The 24,437-nt window shown below is 39.5% G+C and overlaps 1 protein-coding gene across 11 annotated transcripts in view; it reads right to left on the bottom strand.

Annotated features, from left to right (window-relative positions):
- PPP1R12B (protein phosphatase 1 regulatory subunit 12B) overlaps positions 1-24,437 on the bottom strand; it is a 209,323-nt gene that overhangs the window by 91,147 nt on the left and 93,739 nt on the right. For 5 of the 11 annotated variants that reach the window (XR_012375832.1, XM_073884588.1, XM_073884589.1 and 2 more), the window contains exon 13: positions 22,914-23,096. Coding sequence is in view for 7 of the 11 variants with exons in the window: in XM_073884588.1 (XP_073740689.1) it covers positions 22,914-23,096 (183 nt within the window). In the remaining 4 variants the exon portion in view is untranslated. Of the gene's footprint in view, positions 1-13,521; positions 13,574-17,864; positions 17,920-22,913; positions 23,097-23,514; positions 23,912-24,437 lie in introns of those variants that run through there. The other 6 variants (XR_012375833.1, XM_073884592.1, XM_073884594.1 and 3 more) reach the window with 4 other exon arrangements.

The following is a 24,437-nucleotide window of genomic DNA, read 5'->3' as shown; positions in this document are numbered from 1 at the left end:
GTCTCCAAACATGCAAAGCTCCCTGGACCAAACCCTGGAATTGGTGACCCTTGAGGACTAACTCCCCATGAAATTCTGTCTGGGTTACCAACTGGCCTACACACATGTGCATTTCTACCTGCAAAATATATACAGCACCACTCTTATACTTAATTCTTGACTGTTAAACCTTTCTTTGCATACTAGATAGGAGCCAGAGTGAAAGAAAAGAGCTTCACACTGGCTTATCCCACTTCATAGTCTAGAGTTTTATTGAATGAGAGAAATAGTAAAAACAGGCCTGGTAGGTAAGAAGTCTTAAATATTTGAAGTCATACATGTTTTTCATAGAAAAATTAGAAGACAAAAATGTAAAAACAAAAATAAACTAAAATTCCACTACATGAAAATAACCCATTTGCATTCTATTACATCTATGTCTAGACTATTATCTATGTATGTATCTACGTATTTAGTATACTATTATTTTAGTGAATATCATGTAGACTATTTTGTTACCTGTGTCAATATATGAGATGTTTATGATTTAAACTGTAAAAAAAAAAAAAAATCTAAAGACAAAACTCAGGAAACTCCAGTACTTGAATTTGTAAATATTTTGAGGAAGGAAGCAACATTTTCATTCATTTTCCTTTACCTAGATGTAGATTCCAAGGTTCACAAAAGTGACACACCTAACTTACGGTTGCCTTGAGGACGTACGAAGTTTTAAGTAGAGTCCAGGTCCTTGCAGTTTCTAAAATCTAGACTAGGTGGTGAACTAACTCTGGTCCTGAGCCAAATCTGGCCTGCCATATTTTTGTAAATAAAATAAAGTTTTACCTAACTACGGCAAGAGTTTAATATTTACAATGGAGACAAAGTAGCCTGCGAAGCCTAAAATATTCACTATCTGGCCCTTTACAGAAAAAATTTGGTGACTCCTACACCAAACCTATGCTCAACACACCTTGCTCTTTCTGAGAAGCATCTGAGCCATCCACGAAATCTGAGTACTACACAATTCCTTATTGCTGTGAAAAGAAGATGGGTCTATGTTCACTAAATAGTACAATAGAAAATATAACAGAAGCCATGGCTTTACATCTATCTCTGGCTTTCTGACATCCCCCTAAAACTAGGCTAACACCCCCAATTCAGTGGTATAGAAAGGAATTGCAATGCCAAAGTCCTTTGATTACCATATTTGTCTACTATGTTTCCTAGAGGGCAGGAAGCATTTTTCTTTGCATTTGCTATGACTTTGAGGTCATATAATCAGTGGAATTCAAATAATTACAAATAATTAGCATGACCTCACAAAAATAATTTGTTCTCTGCATCTAAAATCCATAGTGGCCCTTTATATACTAGAGATGGACTAATTTTATCCTAAGAAGCTGTGAAAAATGCCTAGCAAATCACCAGTGAACCTGAAGAAAGTCACAATAAATAGTAATAGAAGACCTAAAATACCTTCTGACAAGGACAGTGTAGTGATAAAGTACCCTGGTGTGGGAATCAAACTGCCTGGGTTTGAACCCTGGCTCTTCAACGTTCTTCCTAGATGATGATCTTGGATAAAATATTTAAGTACTCCAAACCCAACTTTCTTATATGATGAAGATATTAACAGCTGGGATAGATATTAGCAGGTGTAGATCGGGTTCTCGTGAAGATTAAGTACAAAAACACATAAAGTGCCTAGACCACGAACTGGCACGCAGGAAGTACTCAGCACAGCGCAGCTGCTGCCGCTGCCAGAGCGCCACCACGCTGCCAACTACATTATTTTCACCGCCACAGTAAAAGCTCAGCTGTGGTCATTGGAAAAGAAAGGCTGCGTGTACCATAACAGGCAACCCATCTAATCTAATAAAAGAGTTCCCCTTAATTATTTTTACCACAAATGGATAATTCACTTGGAAGAGGTCTTGATTCCCTTGAAAATATGCCCTAGGACGGTTCAAAGGGCTATCTAAGTAAAATAAAACTACTGTAAGTCGAAGAATGAAAGAGAAATTTCCATGATCTCCAAGGCAAGAACAAAGCTGTTTTCTCTAGAATGATGAGAGAGTAAAATTTTTGTCTGGAATCTACCAATAGGAAATTGGTTTTTGAAATAGCTTTAAAGAGTCCCATATCTAAAATCTGTACTAAAAAGAGAGGGTACTTACATGGTTAGCTTCAAATAGGGAATGACCACATTTAGTATGTTTTTTTATAGCACTCATGAGGCCATGGTCATTAATTTCAGAATATCTAAATGGTCTTATAAGACAGCTTGCCATTCCTTGGACTATATCCTGTGTATAAGGATATGGAGACAAAGGTATTCCAGAAAAGGCCAAAAAGAACCGCTTCGACATCAATCTGGAAGCACATACAGATAGCTCTAGGGGAGAGGGACAACTTAAGAGGATTAACAGGCTCATAAACCCATGGCTAAAGACTTCATGACTTCAAGGAGTCATCTGATCTAATTCCAAGACTTCAGCTAGAGAAGACAAATTCCTGTTTTAGAGATGAGCTGATATAAGCCTAAGGAAACATTAACATACTTGCCGAAGCTCACAATGTTGTTCAGCCACAGGCCTAAAGGGACTATAACCGTGGTCTCCTGCTTTGAGTATAGCTTTTCTTAGATTACACCACTGAAATGAAAACTGTTTCTTCCACCCAGCACTGTGGATGGTACCCTAATTATGTGGGTTTATGGAGCAGGACGTTTCTTTTTCCCAATCTAGCAATGTCAGGAATTAGTGGATAAAGATGGCTTGCATTAGACTTTTCCTATCTTCCCCTGATGTTTCCCAAAAGTATGCCAATATCAACACTCTATCTTGGGAAAGAATGATGTTTACATTTTCAGAGGTTGCCACCAACATGCTATAAAACTGTCATGAACAAAGTACAAGTGACAGGTGATATGAAGGATTAAAGTCTCCTTCAGAGGATGTAGCTGACTCTACAGTTGCCAGGGCCCTAGCAGGTAGGCTTGAGTTCAAGTTTCCCTTGTTATTTCTAACTGGGTATGGGATGCTAACACTGTGGTACAGCAGAAAGAACACGTACCTGGGTTCTAGTTTCAGTTCTTCCATTAACTACTTGTTTAACCTTAAGAGAATCACGTAATTTCTTGGTACCTTAGTTTCCTCACTTACAAAATAAAGGGTAAGTCTATAGTTTTAAGGTCCCATGTAGCTTTAAATTCTAGTGAATCCATATTTATGCTGATTCTGGACAAACAGTCTCTAAGTCTTCTCACTAAAATGCCTATTCATAGTCCAATGGAACTTTGTATGATAATGGAAAAGTTGTATACCTGCACGGTCCAATACAGTAGTTGCTGGTCACGTGTGACATCTGAGCACCTAAAATGTGCTAGTGTGACAGAAGAAATGAATTTTTAATCTTATTTAATTTTTAGTTAACTTAAATTTAAATATCCGCTCACGGCTACTGGCTACCATATTGGAAAGCACAGCTCCAGAAGTCCTGAGAATCGAATTAAGAGACATTATCACCAAGCTCTCTCCTTAAACCTGAAAACCAGATTCAGCTCGTGAAACATCAGCCTAAGAGAATGCAGTTTGTCAGCCAGCTAAGTTTAAAAACCAATTGATTTGATTTGATTTCCAAAGATTAAGTTCCCATTTTTCTTCTGTGCCTCTCAGAGGCATTATTACATTAATTTTGCATTTTTACATGTGGTGCTTTTAAGTCCTATAACGTAGTGCTGGGGCTCCTCTCTTTAAGATATTTAAAGATACAGCAAATAGGAATAAGCTCACAGATACAGCACACCTCAGAGATACTTTTTTCCTAATGTCAGCATTTATTCTGTTAACCCCACATGCCTTATCCCGTACCACCATACTTTCCCTCTGCCCCCTTTACAAAGAGAGCGCCAAGAAAACAGACTGTTACCTCCTCACGCAGGCCTGCATTGCAGAATGAAGGTCAAAAGATGTGTGGCGACGAATGGCATGAGAGGTAAGTGGATGCTGGGCAAGACTGCAGTCTCAGCACCCGGTCTCCCTTGGAAACTAGAAAAGGCTTGCACTTCCACTGCTCTACAGCAAGCCAGAGGCAAAGCTTGCAATTTGCTAAGAACCTACTACTAAGAAGGAGGAGGAGAAGGAAGGGGAGGAGAAAAGGCGAGGAAGGCAAAATCCTGGGGCTCGGCAGAGCCAACGCTGCTAATAGTGCCCAAAATACCACTCCATTAGATGCATATTTTATACACTGTACCAAACCAATCGATACCACTTCTCATTTCATAGAAAGGGGAGAGGGGAGGAACTCTCCTTCATGTGAAAGACGACAGACTAAGAGAGATGCCGTCTTCTTATTCTGGATATTATTTCATCTGCCCTTGGGCTACCCTAGTTGCTGCATCTATCCAAGTGAGCTGTAAATACCGCCTCTCTAGAGGCTCAGGCCCAGCCAACTGGCAAGGTCAACAGTGGTAAAGAGAGAGACAAAAAAAGAACACACGACAGACAAATGCAGGGACAAATTTCAGACCTGGCATAAGTAGGTTAAAGTTAAATACAGGGAGACTGTAAGTACTGCTCAATTCGATAAGCTACCTACAGATCAGAAAGACTTCTAGATAGGATCTGTGTCACACATCAGGATATGATCTGATTTCATAGTTTAGGGACAACTGTATTCAAGTGCTCATTTGACATATCCTCCTCTCCAATTCAACACTGAGATCAGAGCAAAAGTTTAAACAAGGAATCAGAGCTGCACCTCCACTACACAGAATAATTATTTAAAAAGCAGAGAGGATTTCCCTCAGCTAAACAGATGCATTTTCTGAATACTCTAGACCAGTAGTTCTCAACAGGAAACAATTTTGTCCCCCCTGGGGGCAACGACAAAGAATTATCTGGCCCCAAACATCAATACTGCCAAGTTTGCAAACTTGTTCTGTAAAGGGCCAGACAGCTTATCTTCCAGGCTTTGCAAGGCTACGGAACACCTCCAGTGTAGTACCAAAGCAGTCACGGTCAATAGAGAAACGAATGAGCAAGGCTGTGTGCCTACTGCTCACTGTACTGCAGGGGCAGAGCTGAGCAGGTGCAACAGAGATCACGTGGCCCATAAAGCCCAAAACATTTACTGTCTGGCCCTTTACAGAAAAAGTCTGCTGATCCCTGCTCTCTAACCTCTTAAGTTATATGGCACCATATGACAGCTTAGAGAACTCCTTTTGCTTTACAAACAATGTGAGTCTGGTGTTTCCGTGACCTATCTTTGATAAGTACTATACTGCCTCAAATTCTTGTACCTCTGAACATCTGTTCCATTAAAAACACTCCAGCTTCAAGTGCCAAAGCCACTTTCACAAATGACAATGTTTTACTTATTTAGGTCACTCTACAGTTAGTTCATTGGTCAGAACAGGTGTTAGGGATGCCAAGAATGGCAGATTCAGGCGCCAAAAGCGCAAGTGCTGCTTTATTTCATACCCACAGGCTGTACCAACTGGACTTGGCCAACTGTCTCCAACATTTATCACTAACTACAAAATAGACCAGGTCAAATTCAGCACCACCACTTAATTTTTTTTTAAGAAGAAAATACAAAAAGTCAACACACAAAATATTCATGGAAATAATCTAAATATGAAACAACAGGGGGAACAATTGAATAGATTATGGAACATTTATATGACAAAGTCTATATAGACATTAGAAGACAAACTACAAACTACTATAGATACATAACTTGCAAAATATTAGTATCTTGAATATGTAAAGAACTTATACCAATTTAAAGAAGGACCAAAAACACAAGAGAAAATAATAACAAAGCATATAATCAGGGAATTTACAAAACAGGAAACCCAAAAAGCCTATAAACATAAGAGAAAATGTTCAGTTTCACTTAATGATCATGAAATGCAAATTAAAACAAGGAGAAACCACTTTATCTTCCTTCAATTCGCAAAAGCAAAAACCACTGACGTTATCAAGAATAACATTAGTTGTAAAGACGTAGAAACTCTCACACGTTGCCGGTGAGAGTGTAAACAGGAGAGCAATCTGGCATCTCAAGTAAAGAGGTATTCACTCTTTAGATCCAGAAATTCCATTTGAAAATAAATACCCTTGAGAAACTGTTACACATTTAGATAAGGAAACATGAACAAGAATGTACACAGCAACACAGCAGAATAATTAGTATTAGCAAAAGGGAGAGAGAGAAATGACCTAAATGTCCAAAACCAAACAATGGTATATCTACACAGTGGACTAAAATGAGCATTCAAAATGAACAAAAGAATGCTAAGTAAAAACAGAAAGTTTGAGAATGATGTGTGCAGAATGAAACAATTTATATAAAGAATAAAAACATGTAAAAGTAGTAATATGTGTATACAAAACAGAATAATAATAAAAATTTGCAAATGACAAACACCAAATTCAGTAGAGTGACTACCTCTAGCTAGGGAGGGAGTCAAGGGGATGAGACTGAGACATACGTAGGGGCTTCAACTATACTTTTAATATTTTATTTAAAAAATATTGAAGCTAATGTACCCAGGGCTTAATTGAGCCAGAACATCGATATGTTGGGTATTTGTAATATTTAATAAAAATATTTAAATAAGAAAAAACTATAGTATAATCTCAAAATCAACACAACATATAAAGATGTTAGCAGGGATATTGCTGAATGGTAAGATTATGGGAACATAATTATTTTCTGCTTAAAATATGCACATTGTGGAAAACTATAAACTTTAAAACCTTTAAAGATTTTATTTATTTATTTATTTGATGGGGGGGTGTGAGCGTGTGTGCAAGTGGGGGCAGGGGTGGGGGGGAGGGAGAGGGACAAGCAGACTCTGCGCTGAGTGCAGAGCCCGATGCGGGGGCTTGATCTCATCACCCTAAGGTCTTGACCTGAGCCGAAATCAGGAGTTGGACGCTTAACCGACTGAGCCACCCAGGCGCCCCAAACTTCAAAAACTGATTATTAGGGGCGCCTGGGTGGCTTAGTCATTAAGCGTCTGCCTTCGGCTCGGCTCATGATCCCAGGGTTCTGGGCTCGAGCCCCGCATCGGGCTCCCTGCTCCACGGGAAGCCTGCTTCTCCCTCTCCCACTCCCCCTACTTGTGTTCCCTCTCTCGCTGTGTCTCTCTCTGTTAAATAAATAAATAAAATCTAAAAAAACCCAAAAAATCAAAAAAACCCTGATCATTAATATTCAAAGGACTGTTTCAAAGAGTAGGATGTAGTTATATTCCACACTTAGAAAAATCCTTTATCATATCTGGCAGTGACATAGAAAACACAGGTACTTTCTAGGATGTACTAAAGTAATATAAATATTTCAGGGAAAAAATGCCCTTTGGTCAGCCTTAGGACAGAGAGGAGTGAGAGTTTAGGTTTAAGAAGGTAGAAATAGGGGCTTAACCCCTGTAAGTGGGGAAATTAGGAGAGGCCTATGTTAGCACCAGGTGGGCTCTAAGGCCTAAGGTCAGTGGACTCACAGACTCCTCTCGCCCACTCCAGAAACTGGTCTGCAGCTGCTGTAATCACTAGCATGGTCTTCCTTAGAAAAAAAGGGGCACCTGGAAAGTAGGAAAGCACCCAAACCTGTGCTTTTTAACCTCTACTGACAGTAACGTACTTATGACAACCAGATTTAAGCTGTCATCTCTTCCCAGAAAAAAAAAAAAGCAATTATGTCTAACAAAATTTTGCTAACAATTTCAGGGATTTCTAGACTTTCCTGAAGCTTGGGTTAAGAAGAGAAGGATCTAGAATGGAAGAACTCCTTCAAGGACCTAAATCAGATTTCTCTTCAGAGAAGGCCTATAAAACAGATCTATTATCTTCTCTATCTAATCACCCCACTTTTCAGATGACTCAGATTCCTTTAATTAAGCCTCAGTGGCACTTTTTAAAAGTCAGGTTTCCTGAGATATAATTTACACACAGTAAAATTTGCCCTAAAAAGTATACAGGCCAACGAGTGATAAGTTTTGACAAGTGTGTATAATAACATAACCATCACCACAAATCAAGATACAGAACAGTTCCATCACCCACCAAAATTCTCATGCCCCTTTGTAGTCAATCTTCCCCAAGTCCCAGCCTAAGCAGAATTTTTTGTAATTACACAAAAAGTTTTAAAACTCAATACTGAAGGAATGCATTGACTTTTTCAATCACACTAAAAAGTGATAGATAGGGGCGCCTGGGTGGCCCAGTCATTAAAAGTCTGCCTTCGGCTCAGGTCATGATCCCAGGGTTCTGGGATCGAGCCCCACATCGGGTTCCCTGCTTGGCAGGGAGCCTGCTTCTCCCTCTCCCTCTACTATTCCCCCTGCTTGTGCTCTCTCACTCTCTCTGTCAAATAAATAAATAAAATCTTAAAAATAAGTAAATAAAATAAAATAAAAAGTAATAGATAAACTGCCCTAGCCCACTAAATTAGGTGTTAGCCACTATCCTATAGATCGTAACAAAAATGAGCCTAAGATCTCGTGAAATGAAATTCCTTCTATTCTATGCGCCACTAGCCACCATTCTCTAAGTTTTAGGAAGGTGGGAGCTATTTTTTGTCATTACATCATTAACATTTAGCACTGTGCCTAGCTTATGGTAGGTGCTCCAACATGGTTACTGGACTCAATTAAGGTTATGGAGGAAATTTAGAATCCAAGTTATTATAGTTTTGTCTTAGGATTGGTCCCAATTACCTACTCGTTTGTTTATTTACCATTTTAAAAGTTTCAACAGGGTGCTGATCCATTCATTCGTTTTCTTCATTCCATTTAACCAACCATTGCCCCATCCTACACTTTTTTCACCTACTCCAGATACTGTATTTCAAAATAAAGAAGGCCTGATTTCCAGCAGGACCTTGTGAGGAAGTTGTACATAAAAGGAGTGATAATTAAATTTAAGATAAGAAATGCCATGCCATAAAGAGATCGTGCTCTGGATAGGAAACCCAGGACTACCTGAGGGGTGAGAAAGAAAAACAGAGGAGGTGATGTGAACAGAATCTAGAAAGACTGGGAAGAGGCTTCCTAAACCAAGACCGGAGACAACATTGTTTACAGCACCGTTCTTGGATTTCAAGCAGGAGAGTGAGCCGACCAGACCTGCACTGCAGAGGATGGACTGGTGGGATGGGGCAGGGGAGAAGGCGGCCAAGGGTCCAGCTGGGAGGGCCCAAGTTAACAGAGGAAGTGCGGATGGAGAGGAGAGAGTGGAATTGAAGGGTTCTTGACAATGAAAGACAGGACTCGGTGAGGAGTACGTCACTTCTCAGTGGGAAGTAAAAGAGAAGGCTTCTAGTTTGATTTCTGTTTCTCAACTGGGTGACACTTACGCGGGACCATTAACAAAGATTTTGTAAAATACGTGAAAACTGGGGCGTGCTTGGGTGGCTTGGTTGGTTGAGTGTCTTACTCTTGATTTTGGCTCAGGTCATGACCTCAGGGTCCTCGGATCCTGCCCTGTGTAGGGGCTCAGCGGGGAGTCTGCTTAGAGACTCTCTCCCTCTCACTCTGCCCCTCCCCACCCACTCACATTCAATCTCTCTCTCTCTCTCTCAAATAAATAAATAAATCTTAAAGAAATACATGAAAACTAACAGACTTTTCTCTCTCTTTCCAGCCTTTCTGGGTCAGAGGGAAGGAAATGGGTTTGGTTTGTTTATACTCTCTTTCTATAGAGGACTAGAGAATCCTTAAAAACGTGCACTTGTAATAACACTTAAAATTATGAATATTGGGGAAAGGAAAACGGCCAGAAATGGCTGTCGTTAGGTGTGGCTACTGGAAGTCAGGCACTATTCTACATAAGTCCTTTCCATGCGGTAGCATGAAGCTCAGCAGAGAAGTCGGGGCTGGAAATATAGTCAAGTGATAGCTGAGGTGACTGCGGTAGACAAGATCAACTACAGAGTCCTGAGAAAAGAAAAGAAGGAAGCCTGAGGAACAATATGTAAGGTGTTTGCAGAAGAAAACAAGCTAAAAAGGACACAAAGAGCAGTCAGAAAGGACAGAAGTGAGCCAAGGAAGAATGGTATCTCAGGGATCAAGGTAGAATAAAGATTTAAGAAGGCAGCAGTCAACATCATAATGTGCTGCTGGGAGTTCAAGGTAACAGATGAAGCGACTAAGGAATCTGATCATTAGGAAAGCCACCGGGCCCTGTGCTAGAGCAGTTTCACTGGACAGGCAAGTGGGGCAGAATTTCTACTTTAATAGGCTGAGGAGAGAGTAGAAGCCTAGGAAGTAAATAAAATGACATGAGGGCTTTTCCAAGAGTAAGAGCGAAGACAGAGTGAGACATGGTGACCCCAGAGGGCAGTGCAGCACCAAAGGTATGTCTATTAAGACAGAAGAGACAAGCACCTGTCAAGGACAAACAAAATCTCTGTGCAGGAGTATTTTTGTCATAGATATAGTCAAGCTTGCAGCTCTGGTTCCCATTACTTATGAATTTTGTGTGCCAAACGTTCTTCCTTTTAAAGAAAGAACTATAAGCTTCATTAAAAAGGAACGTAGTTCTTGAAGGATCCTTGAGCTATTACTATATTTTATTTACATGGCAAATGAGCAGTGAGCCACTTTCAGCACAAGTACACCAGATTTGTGAATCACACTCAATTTCCCTTTTTCAGGTTAGGAGACTATGATTTATTCAGAGGAAACAATTTACAGAGCTGGGTCATTATACTACCCAGGATTAGCTAAGAGACTCTGGGGAAGAAGGGAAAAAATGGTTTAAAGACAAACAAGAAACAACGAATCATTCAAGTAATTGTTGTCATCCAATGCCAATTTTTTAATATTTCTTAAAATAGAAATAAGCCTGCCCATGGCTCTGGAATTCTCCCAAAACTAAACTTCTCATATCCAGCATCCTCACAAAACACTGAACAAGCCAGTGGACCTACAAAACAACTTCCCATTTGTTTCCCAAAAACCCTTATTTCCTATTTCGATTTCAGATGGGACAGAAAGTGTTCAATTTGCTTTATTTTCAGAAGTGGTATCTCCCAAGACAAATACTCATTTCCTAGAAGTTCTGTCTTCCCTTCAAAAAAATATCAAGAGATTTTAACTACTGTGCTCATTGCTAGCTTATGGTTTGGAACGGTCCAACTAAGACTTGGGCCCTGGCACACATCTGCTCAGTGATGTACAGCAAACATGGACTTTAAAGTACAAAAGATGTGGTTTTGAATCTTGGTTTTGCTGTTTACTAGCTCTGTGATTGTGGGCAGGTTCCATAATCTATCTGAGCCTTAATCTTTTAAGAAAACAATATTACTTATCTCACAAAGCCGTGAGGATTAAATGCATCTAGGAGAGTACCGGTGTATAACAAGCTTCCAAAAATAGGAATTTTCTTACCCCATTTAAACCTTCCATATGTTTGAAAGCCAACTCAAATTCTATCTTCACTGGCTTCATGAAGCCCTTTCTAACCTTCCCATCCTACATCATTCATTCATCTTCTCTGAACTCCTAATACACCTAAACACAATTTTGCACTCAAGGATATACAGTTCCTTAATGTATACTCTCGGTTTACTATGTGTATATGTGGTGTCCCTGATCTTCAGGGCACCACCTAGGACATATCCCTTTCTTATTATACTCAGCACAATACTGAGCACAGAAACGGTCAGATGGTCATCAAAGGCTTAGAATCCAGTGATTTTACAATCCAATACTACCTACAAATCTCCTATCTCCACTGATTAACCAGTTAAGACACTGAGACTAAAGAAGTTAAATGGCTTGCTTGAGAGGGAATACATTGTGTGTTCAGCTGAAGAGTAAGCTGGGGCTCCTGCCTTGCCACCAGGGAGCCTGCTGCGCTGTTGTGAAGCAGCACCCCAGCAATGTCCACAAAGGGTCTCCCCATGCCAGAAAACACCTGCACTCCATATATTAAAACACTTCACATGGAATGGGGTAAATATGCTTATCTGCAAACTGACCCAAACACAAAATAGGGTCTTTGGGCACCTTACATGAAGTAGATCAACTGACGTTCTTCTGCTGCCACCTTCTGGAAAGAGTATATTACTACATGGGGGCTCATTTTCACTGAGAATTTTCTTCAATACATATGTACCCAACCCCTACTATGTATTAGGCTCTGTGGTATGAAGAAAACCTAATAAAAAAAGCACTCTCAAGAAGCTCACAATGTAGTAATGAGGAGGGACAACACCTGCGCTAATTAATTAAACCAGTCCTAAGAAAAGTGCTACCAAAGAACACTGAGGAGAATATACTGGTGGCAGCCTGGAGCTGGGGAAGCAGGGTAGCCAAGTGGTGGGGTTTCACCTGCAGGAGTCCTTACAGTATGAATAGAATTTTGTTCAGCAGGGAAGGTGACAGAAGGCCATTCAAGAAAGAAGGTCGAGCACAGACAAAGAGGGTCATAAAAGTAAAACATGTTCAGGAGCCAGAATTTCCTACCTGAGTACATAAAGGGATATGATGCCAAAGACATAAAGCACAAGAAGAAAAGTACAGAGGGACAGATGAGAAGAGTAGAAGTTTAGTTCTGGACAAGCTGAGCTCAGAGTCTAGTGAGTGATCTCTCTACAGGACTGAAATGACTATCCATCCACAAAATCCTCTGCACTGCCTGACGCAGTACGATTTCGAATTTTGTCTCGAAACTGGTCCTCTGAACATAAAAGATCACTTAGGAAACTTCTCTTGTAGGTATGAGAAAACATTTACTTCCATGAAGATTCAATGTGACTGTATAGTCTGTAGCATGTAAGTAGTCTCTGCATGTTACAATTTCCTGTTCAAAGGCCAATTCAAGGAGCAGTCAAACCTTTCATTTACCTAAACCAGCTTCTCTCTGCAATTGCCCTACATACCCAACAATTTTTTCTTTGTTTCATTTACTTAAAATATATAATATTTAAGATTTAAAAAGATATACAGAATACCACCACCAGGGGCGCCTGAATGATGTAGCTGGTTAAGCGTCCAGCTCTTGGTTTCAGCTCAGGCCATGCCTTAGGGTCATGGAATCGAGCCCCATGTCAGGCTCTGCGCTCAGCAAGGAGTCTGCTTAAGACTCTCTCTCTACCCTCCCTCCTCTCTAAAATAAATAAATCTTAAAAAAGAAAAAAAAAAGGAATACAACCACTACCTATCATCCAACTTAAGAATACGTTACTGATAACAGTTTCCTCTTGAAAAGAGAAGCATGTTTCTATTTCTTGAAATTCTTAACTGTCCTCTGCCACTCTAACCTCTTGGGTGGGATCCTTAAGTCAGTGCACATGTTTAAATTCTTTAGGAATCTGAAGAAACACCAGAGAAGATCTAAACCGGCTGTTCTGAACACTGCACATCTTATTCTTAAACATCCACCTTCCCCCTTCTCTCAACCACACCACCACGAAAACAAAGTATGCAATCAAGTCAGCTTCCCAAAGGACCATCAGGAAGAGAAGGGGACTGAGAGTGGAAACACACATCTAGGATATCAAAGCCATCAAGCAAAGAAATTTTACCTGCTGCTTCCGCTATTCCATGCCCGTTCCTGATGTCGCAACTCAGCACACCGAGTTAGCTCCCAAACACAGAAGGTGCTAGTAAATTACGGCAGGGGCTTGATTCAATTCCCCAGAACACAAAGATCAACTTCCTGTGCCTTGGATTTCCATAAAACCAGGAACAGTAAGGAACTCCACTGCCAGATCAAATCATTCTAGGTGAGAACAGGTCAAGCTACTTCAGACACACCTTGCCACACACCTGTGCAGCAGCTTCCCAGAAGCCCAATTTTCAACAAACAGGTGGCCACTCCTCAGACTGTCCTTCCCTAGTAACCTAGTAAACACCAGAGCTCATTTTATGAGATTGTCACAAGTGACCGTCTTTTTCTGACATGGGAAAATCAACTGGTAGGAGAGAAAGGGGAGGGGGGTTTGAGAGAGGGCACAACATTTTGGTCCCTCCCATATGTCACCAATACTCACAGCTCTGAAAAAAGAACCACTTTATCAGAAGGAGATTAACTGTAAAAACATAGCTGATAAGGGCTTTGAGTAGCAGGTGTTAGGTGACTTCTCACTTTACTCTGAAGTGGTTGGGGAATTGGCATAGAACCACCAGAGGTTCTGCTGCATCAGGGAATGGATTCTTGTTCTTTCTTTGGAATGCATGTATCCCAAAGGGGTGGGGGAAATATTTTAAACCTCCACTCCTGAACTGTTAAGTGGTGTACTGAGGAATTACGTGACAAACGCCATTGTCTCTGGAAAATGAAGTGAGTTTGTGTCTCAATAGCTGTGTTTAGCAATAGGAATACAGGAAAAAGATAACAGACTTGTAAATTCAAGACCCTTAAATCTTAATTGTAGTAATTCTTAGCAGGCACCATCCAGCTCTTCTTTCTCAGAACAGTTCAGTGGACCTAAATGGTTATTTTTAAACAGCTTTACTGAGATACAATTCACATCCCCAGTTAAGTGTACCATTCAGAGCTTTTAGTACATTTACAGTTACGTAATTATCACCATCATCAATTTTGAAACATTTTCATCACCTCAAAAAGAAACCACATATGCATTAGCACTTTCCAGTTCATAGTTTTAAATATAGATCAACAGCATCATTCCCACTGGCTAAATGGGACCACATTGTATCAAATCTAAACCATCATCCATTTCAAGATACAGCGCACTTTACCACCAAGAAAGAAAAAGCAGTGCCAATCACACATGCTTTTCAGCACTTGATTTAATAGTTATTGAAAGGGATCTTTTAGATTTAGACATATTTTGTACCAGCAATGTACATATCTCAGTGGCAGTAACAGAACACTTATGACCAAATTCTCGTGTGCAAGAACAACAACCAGCAGTAAGACATCCTGGCGCTAGAGACATTGAAATGTGAAAAATGTTCGCTCTAGAATCAACAGTATCAAATATTGCATGCACGGTATGGAGCGTCCTTGGTTACAAAACAACAGAAACTGACCTCACTAACTAGGCAGGAAAGGAATCACACAAGCATAATCTATATAAGCTAATAAGCTAACATAATAAATCATCATCTAAGCAACCCAGAAACACCCAGAATGGGGCAGAAAATGTATCTACTGCTATATACATTTCACTCTCTTCCTGTTCCACAGTCACAGGAAGAGAGAGAACTATCTCTCTCAGTAGAGAAAAATGTAGTAATAAGTTCAGCTTTTTTGCAGTCTTTTAGATAGCAAAAGAAAATACTTATTTTATTTTTTTTAAAGAATTTATTTATTTGTTTGGCAGAGAGAGATATAGCGAGAGAGGGAACACAAGCAGGGGGAGTGGGAGAGGGAGAAGGAAGCTCCCCGCTGAGGAGGGAGCACGATGCCATGCGGGGCTCGATCCCAGGACCCTGGGATCATGACCTGAGCCAAAGGCAGACGCTTAAAGACTGAGCCACCCAGGCGCCCCAGAAAATACTTATTTTAGAACCAAAATGGAGAGAGAGTGGAGGAGCTGTGGAATCTCCTTTCTAGAGTGCCTTTTCCAATTGACAACTGCCTGTCTTTAGCTTGGAGACAGTGAAATGAGTCAAACGACTTCAAAAAACCATGACTCAGAGTTTAATTACTTGGTTTAAATTTCTAACATTCCAAAGACGATGCCAAGTTAATTTGCTGACAGCTTCACATTAGCACGAATAATTATCTAGCTTATAAGGACCGAAGGTCCATAAGTGTGGTATATATTACTCAGCCAATACTGACCATGTCCTGACCAAGCACAGTCGCACGTGGGCTATCTGGGAAAGAGAAATATTTTTAGCTTCTTTTGGAGAAAAACTATTTTAGCCGTTTCTATAAAGAAAAGAAAGGGCACCAATAAAAAAGATGTAAAATTCAGAATTAAGTGGTAATATTTTGCAATCTAGATTTCATTTCCTACTGAAGTTGAATACATTAAAAAAAGAAAGATGTAAAATTCAGGGTTGGGTTGAGAGGGAAAAAGCTAGAGGAGAAACGGAGCAAAAGGATCAAAGGCAGACGCTATCTGACTCTAATATTAGCCAAGGGGACTGTTTACATTTTGTTGCTAAGGAAAACTGGGCGCTTTGGAAAACGAACCCAACCACTACACTATTGCGACAGCTGCCGCTTGGCTCTGATACCCTTGCAGAGTTATGTGCCAACTGTTTGCCACTTGCCATTTCTGTCCTGCTGTCTGCCAGCGAGATCAACCCCTGTACAATCAGATGACCCTGCTGGTTTCTGTAATCCTCAGGGACACTCCAAAGACTGGATGGCGGTGATTACGGTGCCACGAAGGTAGACTGCTGCATGCTGGGCTACCGACTAAGATGTACGGGTCCCCGAATCAAAACCTTTATTCTTAAATCCAAAAGGAGAAACGGTTACTGAGTTCAATGACAAGGGGAAAAGAGGCTTGGGTGACGATCTCCACTGTGCCTCCGACTCAAGGTGTGCTATTAGGCAAATCACTCCATGCTCTTAGGGCCTCAGCATTTCCATTTGTAAGACAGGGAGTTTAACTCCTGTTCTTTCCGTCATGTAAAGAGAATACTTTGAGCACACTTGAGCTTTTCAGGAAAGAGAACAAAAGGAACTTTGTAAATTCAAGATCATGCCTTTCTTAAAAGTACTAAACTATTTCAGAAGTCCTGCCCTGAGCTTATGTAACAAAATCATAAATTATCTAAAATCCTGCAAGCCTTGAATCTCTTGACTCTTTTTTTTTTTTTTAAAGATTTTATTTATTTATTAGAGAGAGAGCACGAGAGGAGGGAGGGTCAGAGGGAGAAGCAGACTCCCTGCTGAGCAGAGAGCCCGATGCGGGACTTGATCCAGGAACTCCAGGATCATGACCTGAGCCGAAGGCAGTCGTTTTAACAACTGAGCCACCCAGGCGCCCGAATCTCTTGACTCTTGTGGTTTACTCTTCAGTGACTATGGCCATTTTCACAGACTTACATCGTAAGAAAGACTGTTGCTCCCAGAGTTAAATTTTTTTTCAAGCTCTCCTTCCCCCGCCTTGCTTATAACGGTAATACTTTATCACTCTGGAATTTTGGAATATACAGAAAAAAAACCAAAAGAAAATAAAAAATTATCCGTAATCCGCCCCCCTCCGAAAAATCTAGTGTTAAGATTTCCATGTTTATCATTGTTTGGTATCATAATCTATTTTTTGTATCTAGCTCTGTCCGTTTAATAATGTATCTGTAGTTAACGAACTGAATAAAGCACACAGGGAGTAAAGCTGAGACTCATCATGAGCCAATCGGTATGCACACACCCTTCTGAGGACCAAACATTCTCAGAAAAGAAAAGCCAGCTGTGCCGCTTTAATGGTAAGACCCACTCCCCAGTCCCCGTGCTCTGATTACACTGCAAATGGAGATTCTTTCTGAGAGAAGGCTTTTCCACTGGGTAGGTCTCTCTGGGGCCCGTTTTAAAGCCCCATTTACCCCAGTGCTCACTAATTGTTTCAAATTGGACCTGTGAACGTGAGCTTCAGGCCTCCATCATGGTTCCCAGCAGGAGTCCAAATGCTTCCACAATGAGCTGATTACAGAGAAAGCTGCCCCTTCAAGAGAAGAACTAGCATCCAGCATGCTCTTTCCGAAGGAAAATTTAGCTGTTTTCAAAACATGCGATATTTTTTTTCTTTCAGCTTATGTTTGTCTAGAGGGAGAAATTCTAAATGGCTTTAATTCTGTAAAGGCTTAAATGATATGTTTTATTTGATCAAGTCATTCCCCAGCTGAAAATACTTCAGTGGTATTCCATAGCTTTGAAAACAGAAGTTCAAGTTTCTTAGCATAGCACAACAAAAATCTCCATGACTTCGTTCCTGCCTACCTCTCTAGCTCCACAATTTCCAAAGTATACCCAGTGGAATACCAGTCTTGGGTTTCTGTGAAAAAAAACAAAACAAAACTATTCGATGGACACAAATTTGGAAAATGCTGCAAATTCTAACCACACCCACACTCCCCTCTCTACACCCAACTCCCCCCCACCGCCCCCATCACCCCCCTGAGAGGAATGATCCTGAGAAGGTTTTGGAGTAATCCTGTTTAACTTCCTTTAACCCATTCTTTCACAAACTCATTTGCCCACAGACTGTTATTTATTTATTTTTTAATTCATCTAAATCTATTTCACAAAGACACTTTCAGAAATACAACACTGGCCTTGCCTTCTCCCAGCTTCAGGCATATTAAACTTGTTTCTTGAATTTCTTGTGTTCCCTCTAAAATACCAGCCTCCTATTACTACTTATAGTTCACTTCTAGTTGCCTTCAAAATTCAACTCCAGTCACCTCCTCTGGTACACCTCTGTCACCCTACTCAGGCTAATTTAGATTCCCCTCCTCTGTGCCCCCATAGCAATCTATACATATCTTTATCAGAGCACTTAACAACTGACTATATTATTTGATTTGCTTGTTTGCCTTCCCACAATAGATAAATTTAAGCTCTCAAGGGCAGGAAAGATGTTTTTCTTTGACCTTGTATCTTTAATAACTGTGCCTGGCACATGGCAGTCTCTCAATAAATGGTTAGATGCTTTATATATGTAGGTTCCCATGTATAGGACTCTATATAGAAATAACACATTTCCAAAATATTTTATTCTAGGAACCACTTCTGGTTAATTTGCCATTTTTATAGATGTGTCTATCCTCAGTACAACTGGTCACTTCTAATTATTGTTACCAAATTAAATAATAGTTTGAGGTTTCTGTTTTGCATCCAAAAATTCTACTACATAGTGATCTGCATGTAACACTTCTAAAAGTAAGTATCTAAGAAGCTGCATCTGTTAACTTTTTCTCAGAGTGGTTCATTTCCTGTGTGAGTCTGTCTGTGGTAGGCAACTGTTTTATAGAAATCCTTTGTACCCTGGGTTGTCGACGTGTTTCTTCATGGTGGTTTTACATTGTCTGTGCCAATGGCGCCAGAGTTTCAAGAGTGCAGACTTAGTTTCTATGTTAAATTCTTGGCTTCTGGGGCAGGGGGTGGGGAGCCTGGGTGGCACAATGGGTTAAGCATCCGACCGTTGGTTTCAGCTCAGGTCATGATCTCAGGGTCATGAGGTCAAGGCCAGCATCAGGCTCCGCACTCAGCGTGGAGTCTGCCTGAGATTCTTTCTCCCTCCTTCTGTCCCTCCCCACCGTGCTCTCTCTCTCAAATAAATAAATAAACCTTTTTTTTTTTAAAGATTTTTATTTAATTTGACAGAGAGCGAGAGAGGGAACACAAGCAGGGGGAGTGGGAGAGGGAGAAGCAGGCCTCCTGCTGAGCAGGGAGCCCGATGCGGGGCTCGATCCCAGGACCCTGAGATCATGACCTGAGCCGAAGGCAGACACTTAATGACTGAGCCACCCAGGCGCCCCAAAATAAATAAATCTTAAAAAAAAAAAAAATTCTTGGCTTGGGATTTCCACACTATATGTGTAGTAAAAATTTCCCACAAAAGATTTTTCTGTCCCTGCTCAGACCCTTGAATAGGTGCCATCCTTGACATTTTTGGGGGCCATAGACAAAGTACCCTTTTCATGAACTGGCAGCCTTTTGAGAACCCCAGCTTTATATAGGTTATTACTTACAGTTCCTAGCCTAGTCAGGTCCAAAGCCATGCTTCCTACACCCAGGCATGGCACTAAAACCTGAGCCTCCAGACGCTAACATCTACTCTAGATGTCTTATACCAACCCTGGGCCACTCAAACCATTCTGGCCTTTGGATTCTCTTCATTTTTGTCACCTAGCAGTTCCCTTTCACTTTTCTGAACTCAACTACATTTTCCTACGTTTATAATGGGAAAGGAGTCCTTATAAATCCATCTACCATGTTGCTAGAACCTTTTCCTAAGTAAATTTTGAGTCCATTTACTTTTCTCCATCCCTTTTACTACTACCTCTGTGCAAGCCAATGTTCTCTCTCATGCACCCTTCTTTTGCAATAGTGTCCTTACTGCTCATCTCACATCTATTCCTGTCCATCCTTCCCCTGTCCAATTCATATGGAATACTGTACCCAGAGTTTAAAAGCCAGAATTCTAAAAAATGTAAACCAGATCATGTTATCTTTTTGCTTTTTGCATATTTTCTGTATGACCCAGCAATTCTACTCCTACATATATATCCAAAAGAAAGAAAAACATATGTCCACACAAAAACTCATACGTGAATGTTTATAGTAACATTATTCAAAATAGCCAAAAGGTGGAAAGAACCCAAATGTCCACCAACTTACAAGTGGCAAACAAAATGCAGTATATCCACACAATGGAATAGTGTTTGGCCATTAAAAAAATAAAGTGCTGATACATGCTACAACATAGATGAACCTTGAACACATTATTCTAAGTGAAAGAAGTCAGTCACAAAAGAACACATATTGATTCCATTTACATGAAATGCCCAAAATAGGCAACTCTACAGAAACAGAAGATAGATCAGTAGTTGCTGAGGTCTAGGGGATGGGAAGATGGGGTGGGAGTAGGGGGCACCATAACTAAAGGTATGGGATTTCTTTTTAAGATGATGAAAATGTCCTAAAATTGACTGTGGTAATCATTGCACATATCTGTGAATATACCAAAAAATGACTGAACTGTACACCTTAAATTATATGGTATATATAAATTATATCTTTATAAAGCTGTTCAAAAAAAATGCTTCAAGTAGCTCATCATGGTTCTTAACATATATAGCCAAAATCTTTGTTCTCAGCTGTAAGACTGCATGATATAGCTCCTATTTATTCCTCAAGCCTCACCTTAGACTGTTCTCTCCCTAACTCTCTACCCCAAAGCCACAACATCTTCTCTCAAATTCTCCAAAGGATCAAGCACCTTCCCACCTTAGTGGCTTTTCAACAGCCATATTTTCTGCCAGGAATGCTTATCCCCTTCTCCGAGCTATTATTTGTCCACAAGAGCATCATACTCTTAAGATAACCTTCTGTAGGAGAAGGGAAGTCTTCTGTAGGCAGATCTTCTGTCATAACAACTCACACTACTTCTTCATAGTATATATCACAATTATTTAGTGTTTGTTCTTCTTCACTACCACATACATTCCCCAAGGGCTGAGATTGTTTTCCTTGTTCACTGCTGTATTACCTGGGTTCATCATAGTACTTTGCAATGGCACATGTTCAAATATTTTGAAAAGAATGAATGCTAGTGACTGAGTCCAACAGCTCTTTATGTAATATCTTCTTATTTATTTATCTTGTGCCATTACCCTATTTAATTTGTCTAAGATTATTTATTATCTAATAAATATCTAATATCCCCGTTTATTATCTTGCGCCATCCTAAAAATTCACTTATCTTGATATACCACATTCACATAATTCAGTGATATTTTGATTTAATTCTTCTTATATTTGCTGCTTCTTGAGGAATTATGTCCTAGTGATAATACATGGCACACAGTATATAATCAATAAATATTTGTGGCTTAAGTAAAACTTCTAAAACAAAATTAAAATCTGTAGCAGGTGCTATCTTATTGTTCATAGGTTGTAAAAATTCCAGAAGACAGTAACTGTCTCTTTAGGTTTCTCTAAATAATGGTGCATGCAACTAAATATTTAATAATGCAGTTTGATAAAAAGCCTGATTTACCCATCCTTACAGGGATCATGATCTTAATGATGAATTTAACTCATTTTACTTGTCTCAGCCCAGAAGGAATTTTTAAAGGGAGTTTTTTTCAGCCAATATTCCGAAAATGTTACTTTTGCATTTAGTTCCTAGATGAAACTAATAATACCTAAATTCCATCTGAGCTATTAAATATATAAACATTACATAGTCAAGATTGATTTATTAAAATTTCCTTGGCTGGAAACCAGGAAAAGACGATGCTCTGCAACCTGTTAGCCCAGAAAACTGACTTTCTTCTATTTTTATATAAAGAAATGAAAAAAGAAAGGAAGAAAAAAACACTATTTTTCAACTCACTTAACATCTCCCTTCCACTTCTCAAAATTTTAATTTTAGAACTGTCTTTATAATAAACAAACATCTAAAAAGTTTAACTCATTGTATCTTGTAGATGATAAGACTTCTTGACTTATTACACATATATACACACTCACAAACATAAAATCTTCTTCCTTTGGATAGTCAAAAGAAAATGAAGCCAAACTGAAATCTAAATTTTGTTAAGATTTCACTTCCTTTTATAGTCTTAAAAAAGGGATAAGTATGGCTTCAGTTTTTAAGTAGATCTGAAACAGCCAAATGGAGTGCATTCTATTTTTTACACTTTTTCAAGTGGGAGAAAATGTCCCATTCTTCTTGGTCACATCTTCGAACATCTCCTAATAATGACAATCAAAAAGTTCTTCTTAGCTTCTACCTTAAATCTCTCCTGTGCCAATTCATGACTGCTCTCTCATAATTTTTCTCTAAAGAAACTGTACGGTTACTAGTCACTATCCTTCTACCATATCATCATATACTATTCAGTTCTTTTTCTGGTATTCCTAAATTAATTAAAATTATATCCTAGCTTTATTTCTCTGAGCCTTTCTCATGATACTGCTTTTCTTTCCTGCCAGAGAAATCTTCATGGACTCCTCAGAACAAAAGAAAAGATCCTTCTCTGTGCTTCAGGTTCTCCATCACAAAATGGGGAAATAATGCCTGACCCTGATTTCTTTTATAAGACAAATAGAAAAAAGATAAGTATCTATGTTAAATATTATCAGAAATAATTAAGATCTCTGTCAAAAATCTCCCAGAGGCAAAATAGAAAACCCAAACTGTAATATAAAGATCTACTTTCATAAATGTATCTGGGATTGGGGGAAAGACTTCACACCCACTCCTTTATCTCCTTCCTCAAAGCAGAACCCCGCAAATGAAATCAGTATAGAACATACCTCCTCCTGTCCCTGGCTTCCACAGAGGAGTCTGTTCCAGGAGTGGAGAGCAGAGTGGCAGTTGTAACCCCATTGGCAGTGTTAGGTGGAGGGCGATTAGTGATCACACAGAGCGGGGTGCTAGAAGAGACATTGTCTGCTGTTTTCTCTGCAGTTGAGTCAGCCTGGGATTTGTAAGGAGTCCTGAAATAAAAAACACAGACACACAAAAACACAAGCAGAAAGAGAATGGTTAGGCATGCTACATAACAAAGCACTAGCACACAGACAGAGGGTTTGAGATAAGTTTAACTAGAGAATCTTCTTGCTCCAATTTTGTTGGCTGGTTGACTGGTTTTTTAAATTCTGAGCTCTTAATTCATACAACAGTATGATTATATACATTTAGTTTGATATCCTCTGCCCAAAGAGTTATATTTCATGAAAAAAAATTTTTTTTGCTTGAGATTAAAAATTTTTTTAAAAATGAGCTATGGCACAAGGAAGATAGTGACATATGCAAGAGTGCTTTAAATGACTCCTGAGCACCATCTGGTCTCCACACACACACACAGAGGCAGGGCCTTTCCACACACATGAAAACAACACTAAAGTCACTTACGATATTATTCTCCACCTGCCCCTTAATTCTTGGCAGTGAGAGTCTTTGGTAGTCCTCAGCCTGGATTAGATGACCATCTTCTTGGATTCCAGAGATATTTGATAAATACAACCTCATATGTTTAGTTCTTTCCTACCTAGCTCAGCAACTGCTCTCTTTATATTTAACCAAATGCCTGATTGCCTGTATTCTTAAGTGCATACATGAGCAACAGAAACAAAAACTAATAAGATTCTATATGTAACCTTAACTGCAGACTTTCCAACAGCAAGCTGTATAATTAAACTCATTTACATGAAAACAAGATCTTTGTTTCTTAACAAAGAGTTGAGAGCAACCATTGGCTCTCCACCCAAAAAGCTATCATTTGTGATGTCACAGCTTGTTGCTGGGGTAACAGAGATCCAAAATTGATATTCAGAGAGATGGGAAAAGCAATGAAAATAATGAATGCTAAAAATCTGTTTGTTTTTTTTTACCTACTCACAATTACCAGAAATGCTTATAAGTAGCTATAAGCTCATTTTCAAATAATCACATCATTAGACTAAACTTGAAAGCAATAATCAGATTGTAAAAAATCTAAATATGGTACCTAGATGCAATTATAAAAATAGAACAGTTTTGAAGTGGTATCTAAAAAACACAAGCCACTTCTCCAGAAGCAATTAATGACTCAGAAAAAAGGTGAAATTAAATTCCTCAGACTTATAAAATGTATGAGTCTATAGGACACACGAATAAAATTAGCCAGAACCAAACTATAAAAAATTGGTGGCTGGGTGATAGACACTGGGGAGGGTATGTGCTATGGTGAGCACTGTGAATTGTGTAAGACTGCTGAATCACAGACCTGTACCTCTGAAACAAATAATACATTATATGTTAAAAAAAAAAAAAAGAAGAAGATAGCAGGAAGGGAA

Source organism: Callorhinus ursinus, unplaced genomic scaffold, assembly GCF_003265705.2.
Source record: "Callorhinus ursinus isolate GAN/ISIS: 27379988/994484 unplaced genomic scaffold, GSC_fseal_2.0 scaffold57, whole genome shotgun sequence".
NCBI classification, from domain to species: Eukaryota; Metazoa; Chordata; class Mammalia; order Carnivora; family Otariidae; genus Callorhinus; species Callorhinus ursinus.
The sequence above is the reverse complement of the archived record's forward strand: the minus strand, read 5'-3'. Positions and strand labels throughout refer to the sequence as shown.